Here is a 14895-nt window from a genome sequence, read left to right on the forward strand (position 1 = left end):
TCTCTTTGCCAAATTATAAACAAAATTAATTAAAACACTCATCCTTAAACTATACAATAAATTGTAGAAAGTTTCTGGTGATACATAATGTTACCTGAGCTATTAATTACATTGTTTCAAGATCAAATAAATACATTAATATGTACATTAAATTTTATTCATTTTATTTTATTTTTAAGTATCATTTCACTTTATTTCTTATATTCTGGCGTAGATGACTTATCTGTGTATACTAATAAATAATTAATTTGTAAATGTCAATAAAATATAAGCAGTTTTTTAAATAATTTTCTTTCATAAAACAACCATTCTTTATTCTGCCACTGAACACAATAGTAGACACCCCATGCTTTGATCAATAACATGAACTTTAAAGGGAGGTAATAATTCCCTCAGGTTTGGAAAAAATCCCTCTGCCTCATTTATTCATTAATTCCCTTCTTACTCTCACAATATTTGAGATAGGTAATTTTGGGAAAGTTTATTTAAACTATTGGACGTTTTTGAATCTATTGGATAGTTGCATATTCACCTTGTTTGGTAACATTTATTCTTCGTGAGGCAGGAATGGCGGATTAGTGGGGGACGAGTATAATCTGGCGCGAACAAACATAAGTTAAAATATCACTCGATTCTGCCTCACGGTGATCAAATTGGTGGAATTAACGTAAAAACGGATTGATAAATGAGGGAAATTTCCCGCACCCGAGGGAATTTTTCCCTCTCATGAAAGCCCATCTAGTGTTCAAGGCGGGGGATATCTACTCACAACAATATGAGTATAAAAATACGCTTTGACTCACAACAATGTCTCGACTGACGAGTCTAATACTTACATTCTAACAGTAGTCAAATCGTTTGCTCGTACAATAACATCACTAGTAAATTTGTTATATTGTCTGTACAAAATTCGTTACTATAGTCTGTAGACAATTCTGCGCGCTGAGGTGGACCGGCGTTATACCCACAGGTCACAGCCAAGACTTGCCCGCTGGGAGCGATATATGTTAAAACTATGGTATGTGCGTAGCTGATAACCTTCAAAAACCTATTTGTGCGACAGAGGTGGGAATAGTGGTAGAAAGGGTAATATCAGCACCAGGTGGGGTTGAAAACTAAATTTCAAGGAAAAATACGTATATACAATTGCAGTAAAATTAATTATATCATATGGTATGTAATTTCAAGTTAGGGCCAAAAAGCCCTTACTGACAGCCTGTAAACCATCATATTAAAATTGACTTCCTAATTTCCACCAATGGCCGAGCAGGCGGACTGCTTGCAAGAACAGGATATCTCAGTTCTTACCCATCCAAGCACCAGCCACGCTCGGCGTTGTCTTTGATACCTTACTTGTGGCACCATGCCACATATTAAAATGTCATATGATTATACTCACTTTGTTAATAAATTTATTCATTCAGCGATTTTATCGAATTTTTAAGAGTAATTTTAAATGTGACTAACGCTCAGCCAAACCTGTGGAATGGCAAGCTACAATCATCCTGACAGACAGACAGAAATGACATTTTACCAGCATCTCGAATTTAAAGCTTCATTATCACTCAGTCAATAACACTCCCACAAAAAATATTATAATTTACATGGTATTATTATAAAAGTATTATTTTAAATGTTTTAATATAATATAGGATTTAGACTTTGCAAACATTTTCACAAATAGAGAAAGTCCAATAAAAGTCTTCTTAAAATTAAGATTAATATGTATTGGTTCAGTAAGTGTGATTATGATTACTACAGACCAGTTTTTGAAGGTTGTCGTGGGGAAAAATAATAGATATAAAACTGTAGCATGTAAAAAGAAATTAGGTGACCGGGATAAATACGATCATGTGACTGGAAAAAGCAAGAATATCTCCGGGTTCTCTAATTAGTATTACACATGTGAAGGAGTATGTTGAAATAAAATTAAACTATGAATTTTTGAGTTATTAGTGTACGAAATCATAATATAGTCAATGGGCAATTTTACAACGTATATTCTTGCTTCTGACAGTCAACTTGCTGCGTTTATTTTCGATTGATCTAAGACCTGACGGTGGGCGATAGAAGCGATATCACAAGTCGTGGTCCCGTACGGGCGAAGATGAGGTCAAGGGGTCACACAGTGGTCACCCTGTCCACCTCCACGTAGCGCACAGAATTGTCCGGTGGTCAGCAAATGACCTCTTTAGGGGTGCCGACAATGGCCTCGGTGTCGGAGGGGAGGGACTTGAGGCGGGAGCCGTGGCGGGCTCTGCACAGGCGACACAGCACGTACAGGAGGGTGGCCGCCATGACGAGCAGCCCCAGGAGCACGAGGGCGAGGTGCAGAGGCGGCAGCTGGAGCAGGTAGAGGCAGTGAGTCAGGGCCTCGTCGAACCCAGAGGGGCAGTGGGAGACACCGTCACACCAGAGGGAACTGTTGATACAGGCGTCCAGTTCCGGGCAGCGGTGCAGGCAGTCTGACAGAGACAGGTCAGCGTGTGGGTAGAGCGCCCTGGAACGTACAGTGACGTCATAGACTTCACAGAATTGTAAACAATCCAAAATTAAAAAAGATGTCACCCATGCCGAAGTATTTAAGTGAATAAGAGTTGAGTGAAGAAACTAGAAATGGCTGCAAAGGGACAGATAGTAATAAAGAAAGGAATCCCTTATCGCGGGACTATGCCAGAGAATTATTACGTTTTTTGAAATCACCACCCTAAAAAGGAACACTACCAGCCATGCATTCGTCAATAACATTTCAGCAGAGGGCTTGCCTGATTTATAAAATAAGTTTGTTTTCTTTTGTAGATAAACATAAGTAATAAGAATTATATTAAAATTAATTAATTTAAAACTATCAACTAAACATATTATACAAATTTAATTTTGATTTATGTTTTGGAGTTGACCTTTTCAAGGTTACTTGACAATCAGTTACTTCGTTTTCTCATTTATTCTATGTTACTTCCTTCTGCTAAATGTATTTTTGGTACAATAATTTAGGTCATACGTGTGGCTTCTTGATCATAAGAGAATTCGTGTTTAGATATTTAATGTTAAATTTAATGAGTTTGCTAATTATTTGTATTGAAATTTCATAAAAGTAGTTAATTTATTTTTAAGGGGGTTCTTTCTACACTAATGGCATTTCAATTGAGCTTATTAAACGTTTTTACCGGTAGAAACCCACTCAGAAATGGGTTAAGTAAATTGACCAGTTGACCTCTCCGGGAATCGAACCTTTGACCTCTCGGTTAGAGAACCTCAGCCTTGCCCCTACTATGCGACAAAGGATCCTTTTATGTTAAAACAGATCTGAATGTATTATTCGTGTTTAATTCTTATATGAATTGTGCGGCTCGCTGGTCAAGTGTTTATCCACAGGTTCCACTTCAAAATCCGTACTGTACATAAACTCCGATTAGTTGCGTTTCTTCAATTCCACATGCCCTGGCTCTAGAAGTGAAGGAAGAATAAAATAACAAAGTGATAAACTGTATACAATTAGGGAGAATGACATCGTGTAGCTAACCTATAAAATTGAGCTCATAAGAGTAACATATATCGAAATTCTTACACTCATCCATTCATACAACCCTTCATTATTTTCATGTTAATTCTAGGACCTTCTTTTGATCTCTTATGACTCTAAGCTTCTTAGCTTAGAAATTGCACATAGTACTAAAAGGACATTTGCACTGCTTCAGAAGTGACAGGATGTTATGGATGAATGGATGGTGGGGGTCAGGGCCGGTCAAGATCCATAAGGTAGAATTTAGGATATAATGTCAGTCTCCTTGGAAAGAGGGGAAGCATGCAGGGGAAACGCGTCCTTATGTCTACGATACTAAGAACCTTAGACACTTTGGAAGCCTCAACAACTCCAACAGTCATCCCCCGCAGTAGACTAGACCTATCGATCTACCATTGCACACCAATATCTCAACATTATAATTTTATTATAATTATTTATAATTTATTAGTTTTTGGTCTTTACAATTAGTATAAAATTATATTCTATTTTATCATACTTTTTTATATTTTATAAATATGTTTTTGCTGTAAACAATATGTAACTGATGATGTCTTAACCGGCGAAAGCGCTTTTGAAATAAATTAAATGTGGAAGAATAAATAATGACTTTAGTATCACGTTATCGGCTATTGCTGTATTCAGTGGAGGATCAAGTTGAATAGTTGAAGAGAATGTATTTCCGTTATCAATTTTCAACGCTTGTACCTACCTCCGAGATATTTCCATCCATGTAACGGAATACAGTCCAGGCTCTCGTGGCAGGAACTCTACCAGGACACTGCGGGCCTGAGGACTGTCTGCAGTGTACCCGATGTCGTGTCGAGTCGGAGGTCCAGGCACCCATCCCTCGGAAAACACCTCTACCTGTTTGACGTACATGTACAGTATTATTAATTGTATAGAAGTAGGATTATCTTATCAATCGTGCCTCAGGTACTTTAACATTTTTTATATCATTGCTTTTATCGATGTTATGGTAATCTTTCATCTATGACAACATGGCAGATTTGGTAAAATATTAACGTAATTTAAAAAGAACTTCTAGAGGTTGCAATCTTCCAGAATCCATGAAACCTGCTACTAATAAAAACATCTTTCTAATAGCGCATTGCTCCACTTTTATTGGTCAAAAGCTGCTAAGAGTTCTCCCTGTGCTCAGGATATCGAGACATTCGAGACAGCCCAAAAAGTCCCATGGCCTGAAACCTTTGAACCCAGAAGAAAGTCTAAGTTCCTATAAGGTATTACAAATTTGCGGACCAGATTATTTCTCTAGATGTATAGTTAATAGGCCCTGTACTCTTTCAGGGAACAAGAACATAACAGGTTTCGTATTTCGTAGAGGTTTTGAATATTTTTGTTTGAAGAATTCCTGACGGTGGAAGTTCCAAAGGGCCGGGAGCTTCCCGAAATCGTTAGTTGCTATGATCGAATTCATTTTAAGAGCTGAACACTTCCAGAGAACAGTTACTTTCAAAAGCAGAAGCTACCTAGAGCCAAAGGCGTTTAGAGGCTTAAATCTTCCAAAAACCAAAATCTCCTAGAGGTTTAGTAGTAGTGTTGTAATCAGAAAGTGCAAGTAGGTTGGATTACGTTATGTGTTAAATTACTCAAATGTCTGGGTTGAGTAAAATATCAAGAGAGTTGAGATTTCAAACGGAGGATGGCAGGACAGCTTTTGATAATCTGTGATCTCCAGCTCACAATCATTATATAATTGAGAGTCCTTACTCTGTCAAGGCAGTCGTATAAATTTACAACTATTTTTTTTGTCTGCCTTCAATCACTAAATGCCCATTTTTTGGCTTATATTAAATTTCCAGTCCGTGGCTTTACCCAGCTTTACTACCGTGAAGTGCTTATCGAGTTAAACCAACCGTACATATCATACAGATCAATCAATCATAAAAAGCCTCAGTGTCAGTATAATTTAATACTAATACTAAAAAAACACAACTCTTTTTATTTGTAATGTATTTTTAGTAATGATGTTGTGAGATCAAAACACATTTTCTCCATGTGTTGATATGTAGTAGAATAAGGTTTAAAAAGTGTTGCTTTCTTGGTAAATATCTAACATAAGTTGCCTAAAGGTCGGGACACACATACCCGCACCGTGCCCGACACGTGAGTCGGCCGTGTGTTGGCCGTCATACGGTAAAAAATACTGCCCACACATGTCCGCACCGACACCAGACCGTCGTAGCCCGTACCCGCACCGTCACCGATACGTGAAATTTGAATTTTTACAGGCACGGTGCCAAGAGCGGCATCAGTCATGGATGGATATAGGGAAACTTATGAAATAAGAGAGGAAGACATTTTTTTACTAGTAATGATTTCTTACTGCGCTAAAACTACTACAAAACACATTAGGTTGCAATCAACATATGTTTACTAATAACAAATTATAAAATATGTTGTATACTTAGTGATTTTACAGCAACTAAATTTAAATCATGTAAAATATAATTTTTAAATTAAAAATAACAAGAATTTATTTATTTTGCGCAAAACTATATTCATTTTGAATGTATTGAAATTAAAAACTGACTAAGTAACTACTTTTTTTACTTGCTGAACATTAAAAAAAATTTCACTTAAAAATCCAAAAGAAATATGCTCTAGTACAAACAGTGAGATTGTTACGCTCAGACAGTATACGGACATGTGTGGCTTCACAGTAACCGAGCCGGGCCCGCACCGACACTCGGCCGACTCACGTGTCGGGTGCGGTGCGGGTATGAGTGTCCCGACCTTTATACGATGATTGGTCTTTAATTATTGAGTAATGTTTTATTTCATCGTGGTTGAAACAAATAAGTCAAGAGTCCAACAGCTTAACGCAATAAAAATGTATAACCAATCAAATGGCTTAACATAAGATATAAATTGTAGTATTATAAGAACTATCATTGAAAAGATTGAATTGTTATTGTGTTATTGAAATTGTTAATGTTTGGCATTCATGAGTATATTTAAATACTTGTTAGGGTAACACTGTGTTCTTAACTCAGGGCCTTTCACTTGAAAAGTAACAATCCATGAAGTCCTACGTTATCAAGTAATCTGATACAACTGTTCTGTACATTTAATTCACTTAAATTGGTTAATTCTTAAATAAAACAAGTGTAAGTTATAAGTGTTTAGTTTTAACAGAAATATTCACCGCAGGATGAATTTGAAGAAGACCAGATTATGTTCAGAGATAAAGAGGTTTCAATGTACGTTATCCAATACACTCCAGTGAGGCATGATGGGAACCGTCTCTTCTTTGAGTTCGCTGTCACAAAATATCAAAAGCTAATTGGAGCGAACAGGCTCAATAAGAGCTAACCCACTGTCAATCTGCGTGGCGTCAATTTGATTAAGAAATCAATTTGCGTCTCAAAGGCCCAATCACCCCTGCGAGACGCCGCTGTCAGACACTTATTGAGTTTGGACAGACAGAGTGGTCTTTAGCAGCAGCTCTTGTCGCCAATCTGCTGGGAAGATAATACTATTATATCTTAAACTGGAAGAAGATTCTAATTCTTTTGGGATTAGAGTAAAATTGATAATTATATTTTCTAAATTGGCAACTTAAAACTCCCGTGTTGTCACGCAATCTTGGTTTTCTTGTACTATTGGACACGTAGAATACAAAGTTAATTAGAGCTTAGCGATAATGGGTACACCTTGAAGTTTGTTGTTGAGCCAATATAGCCAAATGTCTTAGAGCCTTACGATTGGTACGGGAAGTACTTTTAATGATTAATACGTAATTTAGATCATTTATGAGGAACACTGAGAATTCTAACGATTGTACAGGGTCGTATTCATCTTCCGCCAGTCGCAGAATAAAAATAGGCATTTCAGTAGAAGTCGATTGAAGCAATGGCGTTGTGTAGCGGGTATGGCGGTTATCACAAACCTGATCAAGTTAAGTTAAGTCAAGTTAAGATCAAGTTAAGTTAACCTGATCAAGCTACGTCGAGCGTGGCTGCTGCTTGGATGGGTGAACTTTGTGCGATCCTGTCCTTGCAAGCAGCCCGTCTGTCCGGCCATTGGTGGTGGTGTCGAAGTCACCTTTAAGCCGTTGGTCCCCAAGTTAAGTGTTACAGAGGGATTCTTAGCCCTAACAATAATTCTTCGCCTGGTAAAATAAGACATATTTATATTTTAGAACTTTAGACTTTATTTAAAGTTCTCAATTAGCGTGGAAACATAAGGACGTCGGGGAGGTGCCAATTTACTACAATCTAAATCTCATGTTTTCATTAATTTCACCTAAATCAATATTAACCCTTAAGAAACCAATTTTAAGAGATGAAACTTATTGGGACTTTTGGTCTAAACTAGGTGGAACTCTGCGTAATAATATCATTCCTATTGCTATTAATAATTTTGATCTGCTAATTGTGCCTGTAGTATAAATATTTTTGGAGAAAAAGGATGGAATAAAACGCCTGTTCTTAATGTCAAAACCCCCTGTACAGAGTTTAGAGCTTAATAAACAAACGAATCTACACAATATACCTGTAATTGATCACAAAATGAACAAGTAAGACAACAAATAATTTTTGTATAATTCCATTCCTGGAGGATAAGTGGTACGGCGTATATCCTGCACATGTGATAGACCAATATATCAACAGCGGCATGTGGTTTTGGTTCTCTATCTAACTACGTAGCCTTCCAAACCTTAACGCTGTGGTTTTGAAATTCATCGCATTCCATACCTCAGTCTTCAAAGTACCAAATTAATTAACTGAGCGTTAGCTTGAAGGGCTGAAGAAATTTTATTTCTGTCAGTTTGAATGATATTTCGAAAATGAACAGGCCGATGTAGTTGAATTTTCTCAATAAGATTAATTTCTCTCTTATTGTCTTATGGTACCATGGTAGAAACGTGGTGAAAATTGCACATCAAACTGAATACAATTATCTAAGATCTTAAAATGTGGCATGTGTTGCTCATCTATTCCAAAACTTATCACGTATTAACTTTTAATATTTACGCACTGCTATGAATCTCAACTTAATTAAAGAAATTGAATTTATCATGTGGCAAGATATCTTGAGGAAGGTTTGAACTGTAGATGATGAAACTAAATGGATAAGAATGAGTTCTCTGTTGGCACATGTACAACCATAGAACCGTCGGTAGGCAGGCACGATATTTCTTTTTTCTGCTGGGTGGATGTAAAAATGTTTTTGTGTGATTATCTGTATGTCTAACTGTCTGTAGAAAACTTCAAAAATTTAATGAGCTATAGTGCCGATCGCCAAGCGGTCTAAGACGTTGGACTATAATTCTGATTTAGAGATAGCGCAGGTTGTAATCCTGTCTGTGACCGTCGCACTTTTTATCAGTACCATCGACCTTATACTGTATCGACTCTCCTCTTTATTCTGTTTGATAAGATCCTCGCACAGGCCAGTGGTCCATGAGGACGGGCAGAATAAGGCTTAAAAGGGGATCGGCTTCTCCTTAAAAAAAGAAAACAAAATTTGCTGTACTTTTTACGCGACACTTGGTATAGTCCTTGAATTGATAAGTTAATAATGCATGTTTATTCACCCAATTTTCTTCAATGTATTAAGAGCAGTTTGCTTGCTTCACAGCTCAGCATTACTATCCATTATGCAGAACTAAGGGGTGGTACATTAGTTCTCTAACTTACCAGATGGTGGCGCTCCGTGTCTGCTGGTAGTGGACAGACCAGCACGTGAACCCCTCCTCCGGCATGAACCAAAACTCTGTTCTTGGTGGAACAAGGGCTGTGCCCCTCAGGGTGAGAGGTGTTGGACTCGATGGCTCGTGCCCCTTGGATCATGGTCCCGCGAAGTTGGACGTATAAGTACTTGGCGTCCATCGGCGTTATCAACCATGGCTGTCCCTCGCAGTTCACCTGTTCATATTTCTCAGTGAATTATCAGCCGACCAATATGGAAACAATCTAAAATAAGAGCGTGTGAAATATAACGACAGAATTACTGGCTATTTGGTAAGTAAACTAGAAAACACAAGTAATCATTGACGTCCACACTGGTTATACTTGTTACGATTTGGTTCACAAATAGGCATATTCGATTTTGATAAAAAACTCTTTAACATACAAGATAATTTGAGGTTTAAATACATACTCAAATTTAATTACATTGCTTATTTAAAATTTGGAAACGATTAAATATAGTGTGCCATAAGGCATAGTTGTATTTCATAAGAATAATAAACTCATTAACAATAAGCGAAAAAGAAATTTGAGCCAGCATGAACAATTACACCAAAAAGAAATATCAGTATTTCCTTCCTTAAGTACAACAGTAACTGTTAGTAGTGCAAAGTATAATATTTGTTTTAGTATAAAACTTAAAAATAAAAGTTTTTTACTGTAACTAAATCGATGCGTTGCTGACACAACCCCCGAAACTTCAAATATTTCTGCCTTGCTATCGTAAGCATATTTAGTAAAAAACAATTTAACAATAACTGGCAGAACCAGTAAACTGACAATAGAGCTCCAGGCAATGTTTCACGCGTAAAACTCACCTTTACCACCTTTACGGGTCTTTGCGTTGTTTTGTTGTTACTTTTTGACTGAAGATGGTTCTCTATAGGTTGGCCGAAATATTTTTAGATCTAAATTGTTTTTGAAACTGTTCAACTCCTGTGAAATAATAAACCCAGATGACAGGTATGACACCGTAGAAACTTTTGAGTTAAAATTTGGGAATATAATTTAATTAAACTGTCACAACTAACCTATAAATTCTTTCTCATTGTTTTAGATTAAATATACTGTGTTGCCATGTTTTTATTAGTGGAAAGCATCCATTATTCGCAATTCTGGTGATTGATATTATTGTATACTGGCCATGGCTTTGAGTAGGTTAGTTTGGTTTTGCATTTATTATTATTGCTTTATAAAGGATGAAATGATACGAATAGTCTCTGATCATCCAATACCAACTGCATTTTAAAGCTTTAAGTAAGGATAGACTTACTTCTGGAGAAGAGGATCATTACCTCGTCTGGAGTCCTGCTGGGCGACCGAAACAAGAGTTCCCCACTGATTCCGGCTATCCTCTGCTTCCTGGTGCAGACTGGCGTTCGGACGAACTCCCAGGAGGCGTGGAAGTTGAGCGAGCGAAAATCGTCGAAGGAGGTCATGTGGAAGAGGTTAAAATGGACCTCCACGATGTGAGCGGTGGAGGTGAATGTGAAGGGGAGGAAGTGGTCGGACCCCCCGCAAAGACAGTCCCTTGGTAAGGGAACTGCCGTACTCCATGAGACCTGCGTACAAAAGGAGAGTACCTTCTAGTATAGGGGTTTATGAAAACGACAAGACTTGTAGATGTTGTATATATTATTAATTGGACATATTTCCACAGACATATATCTACAACACTGGAGTCCACTGAATATCTGGAGATAACATCTGTTGTAGTCTGGGTCTGGCGTTTGGTTCGATGCAAAGAAAGGAAGAGGTATTGAGATTAAACTTTTCTTCAGACTAAAAATGTGTATACCCAAAATGCACGATACATTATCGATATTTGCTGTTAACGCTGGAATTTCTTACGTCCTGTAAAAGTGAACTTAATTATACAAGTAGGTTTTCAGATAAATATTATAACTGGCGCGTTTTGAGTGTTATTTTTAAAAATGTTGCAAACACATCATGTTTTGCTCATATGCCATTATGTATAAAGAACAGTATATTTGATCGATAATTCATTTGAAAATCAAATGAATAACACACATTCTTGGAATGGAACCAGAAATCATTAAAAAATGAACATTAACTGACTTGGGTCTTTTTGTCTCCCAAGACATAAAACACCCAAAACACTCAAGGGGATATAAAAGCTCTTATTGCCAAACCCCTTAAGGTGTTATGAGAAAATACTCAGTAATTAAACATTGCAGGAGAGTTGCAGTTAACAAAATCAAGGATTGATTGTATCCAAACTGAAGCAGCCGGAAGAAAAAGGCATTATCCAGGAAGGTCATGAAAAACGTCGTTATTTTGTAATTCCTCCTTCAAAGGGTAATACAAGCTATTCAGTTACTATAGTTATTGGCGATAACATTAAATAATTTATTACGCATAACATAAGTTTTAAGTGCAACATTAATAACGCCTTGACCGGATATACGTTTTTATTTCAAATCCTTCCTACTAATTATTATTCAATCAAGAATGTCACTTCCGACTATCACATATCACATTTAATTACGAAGTATGTAAGTATGAAATATACTAACCTCCCAGATCCGCAAATGTGCAGTCGCGTTTCCGACACACTGGAGTCTGCTGGAGTCCGGGTTGTTTCTGGTCACACAGCTGCTTCTGTTAGCTGTCTGGAGGCCGTGGAGAGTGATCCGAACGCTCTCTCCTCGTTGGGCTTCGAACCGGTACACGCAGCTGCAACAATCAAGGCATTTCGATCCACAAGAAAGGCGTTTTTATGGTTGAATAATTAAAAAATAAACACTTCAGTATTAATTCAATTTTATTTGTGTGAGACTTTTTGTTTTAAATTTTAAAAGTCATCACACCCATATAACTTGAAACAAAGTGGTTATAGTATAATAGTATGAACATTATTGTACCTGAATAAAAATCCATGCGATGAAAAATACATAGGAGATACATTTTTTAAATAGTGAAAATAATGTACATATGAAAAATTATATTAATATTTAATTAGATTAAAAACAGTAACGGTACATTTGGTAACTTGATTTCAAATACATTAGCCAAACAAAACCAACGTTACGACAAGATTACGAGAGTTAAAGGAACATAGAGTATGTTTATAATAGTACCAAGAAGAAAATATCGGGTATATTATATGAGATATATTTTGAAACTAGAAACTGTTTTTAAAATGTAAAAACATTGAAAGAAATCATAAATAAAAAACGTTCTTGATGCATTTTAAATTATTTTTATAAAGAAGAATCAAAATAATTTAGTAAATATTGAACCTATTTATGTATAAATCAGGTATTATGTATTAATCATTAAACAGTAATTTTATTTTTCAAAACGTATTAGACATACGTTTTCTGGTGTTTAAAATTGTATCCTTGTATTTTTAATGCCCTTTTTTGGGTAAAAATTTTTTAAATATCATTATTGTAACCACTTTGATTCGGCCATATGGGTCCAACGATGTTTTTACTGAAAATTAAAGGCCTCACACAACTAATGATGTTTAAACTAATTCATTAAATTAATTCTACGCTGAATTATTGTGGTTGTTCAAATATTTACCACTACCAACTCTAGGAGGAAGATGACTTTGATTCAAACCTCAAGTTCGTGTTTCCTCCGCGACCGAACAGGAATACATCTCTGGGAGAAGTGAAGTTCTGGGGCTCCCCCTGGAGATGCTGGGTTCTGCTTGTAAATCTTCGGGAACAGGGAGCGTTCCCGTACGCTTCACCGTCCTGATGGAGGTCCACGAACTCGTACAAAGCTCTGAACGATACTGGCCTGTAAACGTTATAAGGGTTGTAAGTGTTTTAATGACGTAATTCGAACCGAATAAGTGACTACGTCAGGACTGATAAAGTCATAATAAAAATATCCCTATCATTAAATTAAATTATTACATTAAAAGTAGTTTCTTGCACCATACTACAAGAGAACTTGTGGTACACTTAGAGATTTCTATCTAAGCTAATCTTAAAATTGTATTGCTGCACTTATTACGAGGGCTGCTATTTATATTTGTGGCCTAAGAATGAAAACACGAGCATTTAAAGACAAAATATATTTTATTGTTTTTCAAAATATTCTCCATGAAGATCAATACACTTTACCATGCGTTAGAACCAATTTTCAAAGCACTTTTTCCACTCCGATTTAGGTACTTCTAAAACATGGGTTTTGAATACAGAAACTGCTTCTTCAGGTGTAGAAAACCGTTGTCCACGTAGTTTTTTCTTGATGTTCGGAAACAAAAAGAAATCATTAGGTGCCAAATCAGGGCTGTAAGGCGGATGACCCATCAATTCAATGTTTTGCCTTGTCAGAAACTCCATTGAATCGGTGGCAGCTCGCATTGTCGTAATGCAGAATGATGCGTCTTTTCTTTGACTTTTCCCGAAGTTTCTCAATGACTTCTGGCAAACAAATAGTGGTGTACCATTCCGAATTAACCGTCTTACGTTGCTCTAATGCCACAGTCGCCACATGACCGGTTATGCCGAAGAAACAGGCAACCATTTGCTTTGATGTGCTTCTTCCACGAACAACTTTGGTTGGATTTGGCTCTTCTTGAAAGACCCATACGGTAGATTGCTTTTTTATTTCAGGATCATATGAGTATATCCATTATTCGTCACTTGTGCAGATATTATAAACTGCTTTTCATGCACCTTGAGCGAATTTCTGCAACATTTTCTTGCACCAATCAACACGAGCATCCTTTTGCGCGTTTGTCAGGTTATGCGGTATCCAACGTGAACAAACCTTTTTCACATGCAAATGTTCATGCAAGATCTTATTGATGCTTGTCATACTAATGCCTAAAGAAGCCTCAATCTCGCGATATGTTACTTGACGATCATGTTTTATCATATCAGGTCATGCACAGCATCGACGTTTTCTGGCACAACAACCGTTGTTAGACGACCTTTACGGGATTCGTCCTTGAGTGCTTGTCGGCCACGATTGAATTCGTTATACCAGTTTTTAATGGTGCTATAAGAAGGTGCTTCATTACCATATAAGGAATTAAGTTCATCTAAGCACTGTTGTCGTGTCAGGCCACGTTGAAAGTTATGAAAAATTATTGCACGAAAATGTTCACGAGTTAATTCCATTTTCTCCTAAGATCACTTTTTCAACGTGCTATCACTAACACTAACAACAATAAAATGACAAAATGTTTTCGTTGAGGTTATGTTTAACAATGTGAAGGTTGCACTGGAAACATCAGCTGGTGCCTAGCAGCAATCAGTGTTGCCAAGGCAAGAAATATAAATAGCAGCCCTCGTACAAGTATTCTAAATTTACAGAAGACCTGGCAGCAGTGAAACGACCATCGATATTAATAAATGAGATAAATGTTAAAATTTAAAATAAGTATTCAATAATTATACATATAAATGTACGTAGACGATTAATTTTAACCAAAATAAGCAGCTAATGTTTCTCAAAATTACAGGTATTAAATATAAAATTGTAATGTAAATAGGAATTGTATCATGATATGATTTTTTTGCCTTGGGGCGGCCTACTACCACGCACTTAAGCCTCAAGGGCTTTTTGCGCACCCCGGAAACACACCATGAGGCCCACCAGTCTACAATTTCAGCAGTTCCACAAACCGCCGAAAACAACCTATCAAGTCCTCCTGGGAAAATT

At 36.8% G+C, this 14895-nt stretch overlaps 1 protein-coding gene across 1 annotated transcript in view; it reads right to left on the bottom strand.

Moving 5' to 3' along the window:
• Positions 1 to 210: 210 nt before the first annotated feature.
• LOC124368350 overlaps positions 211 to 14895 on the bottom strand; it is a 51482-nt gene continuing 36797 nt past the window's right edge. Inside the window, exons 20-25 of the mRNA XM_046825625.1 lie at positions 12835 to 13017; positions 11781 to 11940; positions 10539 to 10805; positions 9193 to 9420; positions 4236 to 4390; positions 211 to 2500 (exon numbers count right to left, since the gene is read on the bottom strand). Coding sequence (XP_046681581.1) covers positions 2176 to 2500; positions 4236 to 4390; positions 9193 to 9420; positions 10539 to 10805; positions 11781 to 11940; positions 12835 to 13017 — 1318 coding nt within the window. The 3' untranslated portion in view covers positions 211 to 2175. The remainder of the gene's footprint in view (positions 2501 to 4235; positions 4391 to 9192; positions 9421 to 10538; positions 10806 to 11780; positions 11941 to 12834; positions 13018 to 14895) is intronic.

The sequence above is a fragment of the Homalodisca vitripennis genome, chromosome 8, assembly GCF_021130785.1.
Source record: "Homalodisca vitripennis isolate AUS2020 chromosome 8, UT_GWSS_2.1, whole genome shotgun sequence".
Taxonomy (NCBI): Eukaryota; Metazoa; Arthropoda; class Insecta; order Hemiptera; family Cicadellidae; genus Homalodisca; species Homalodisca vitripennis.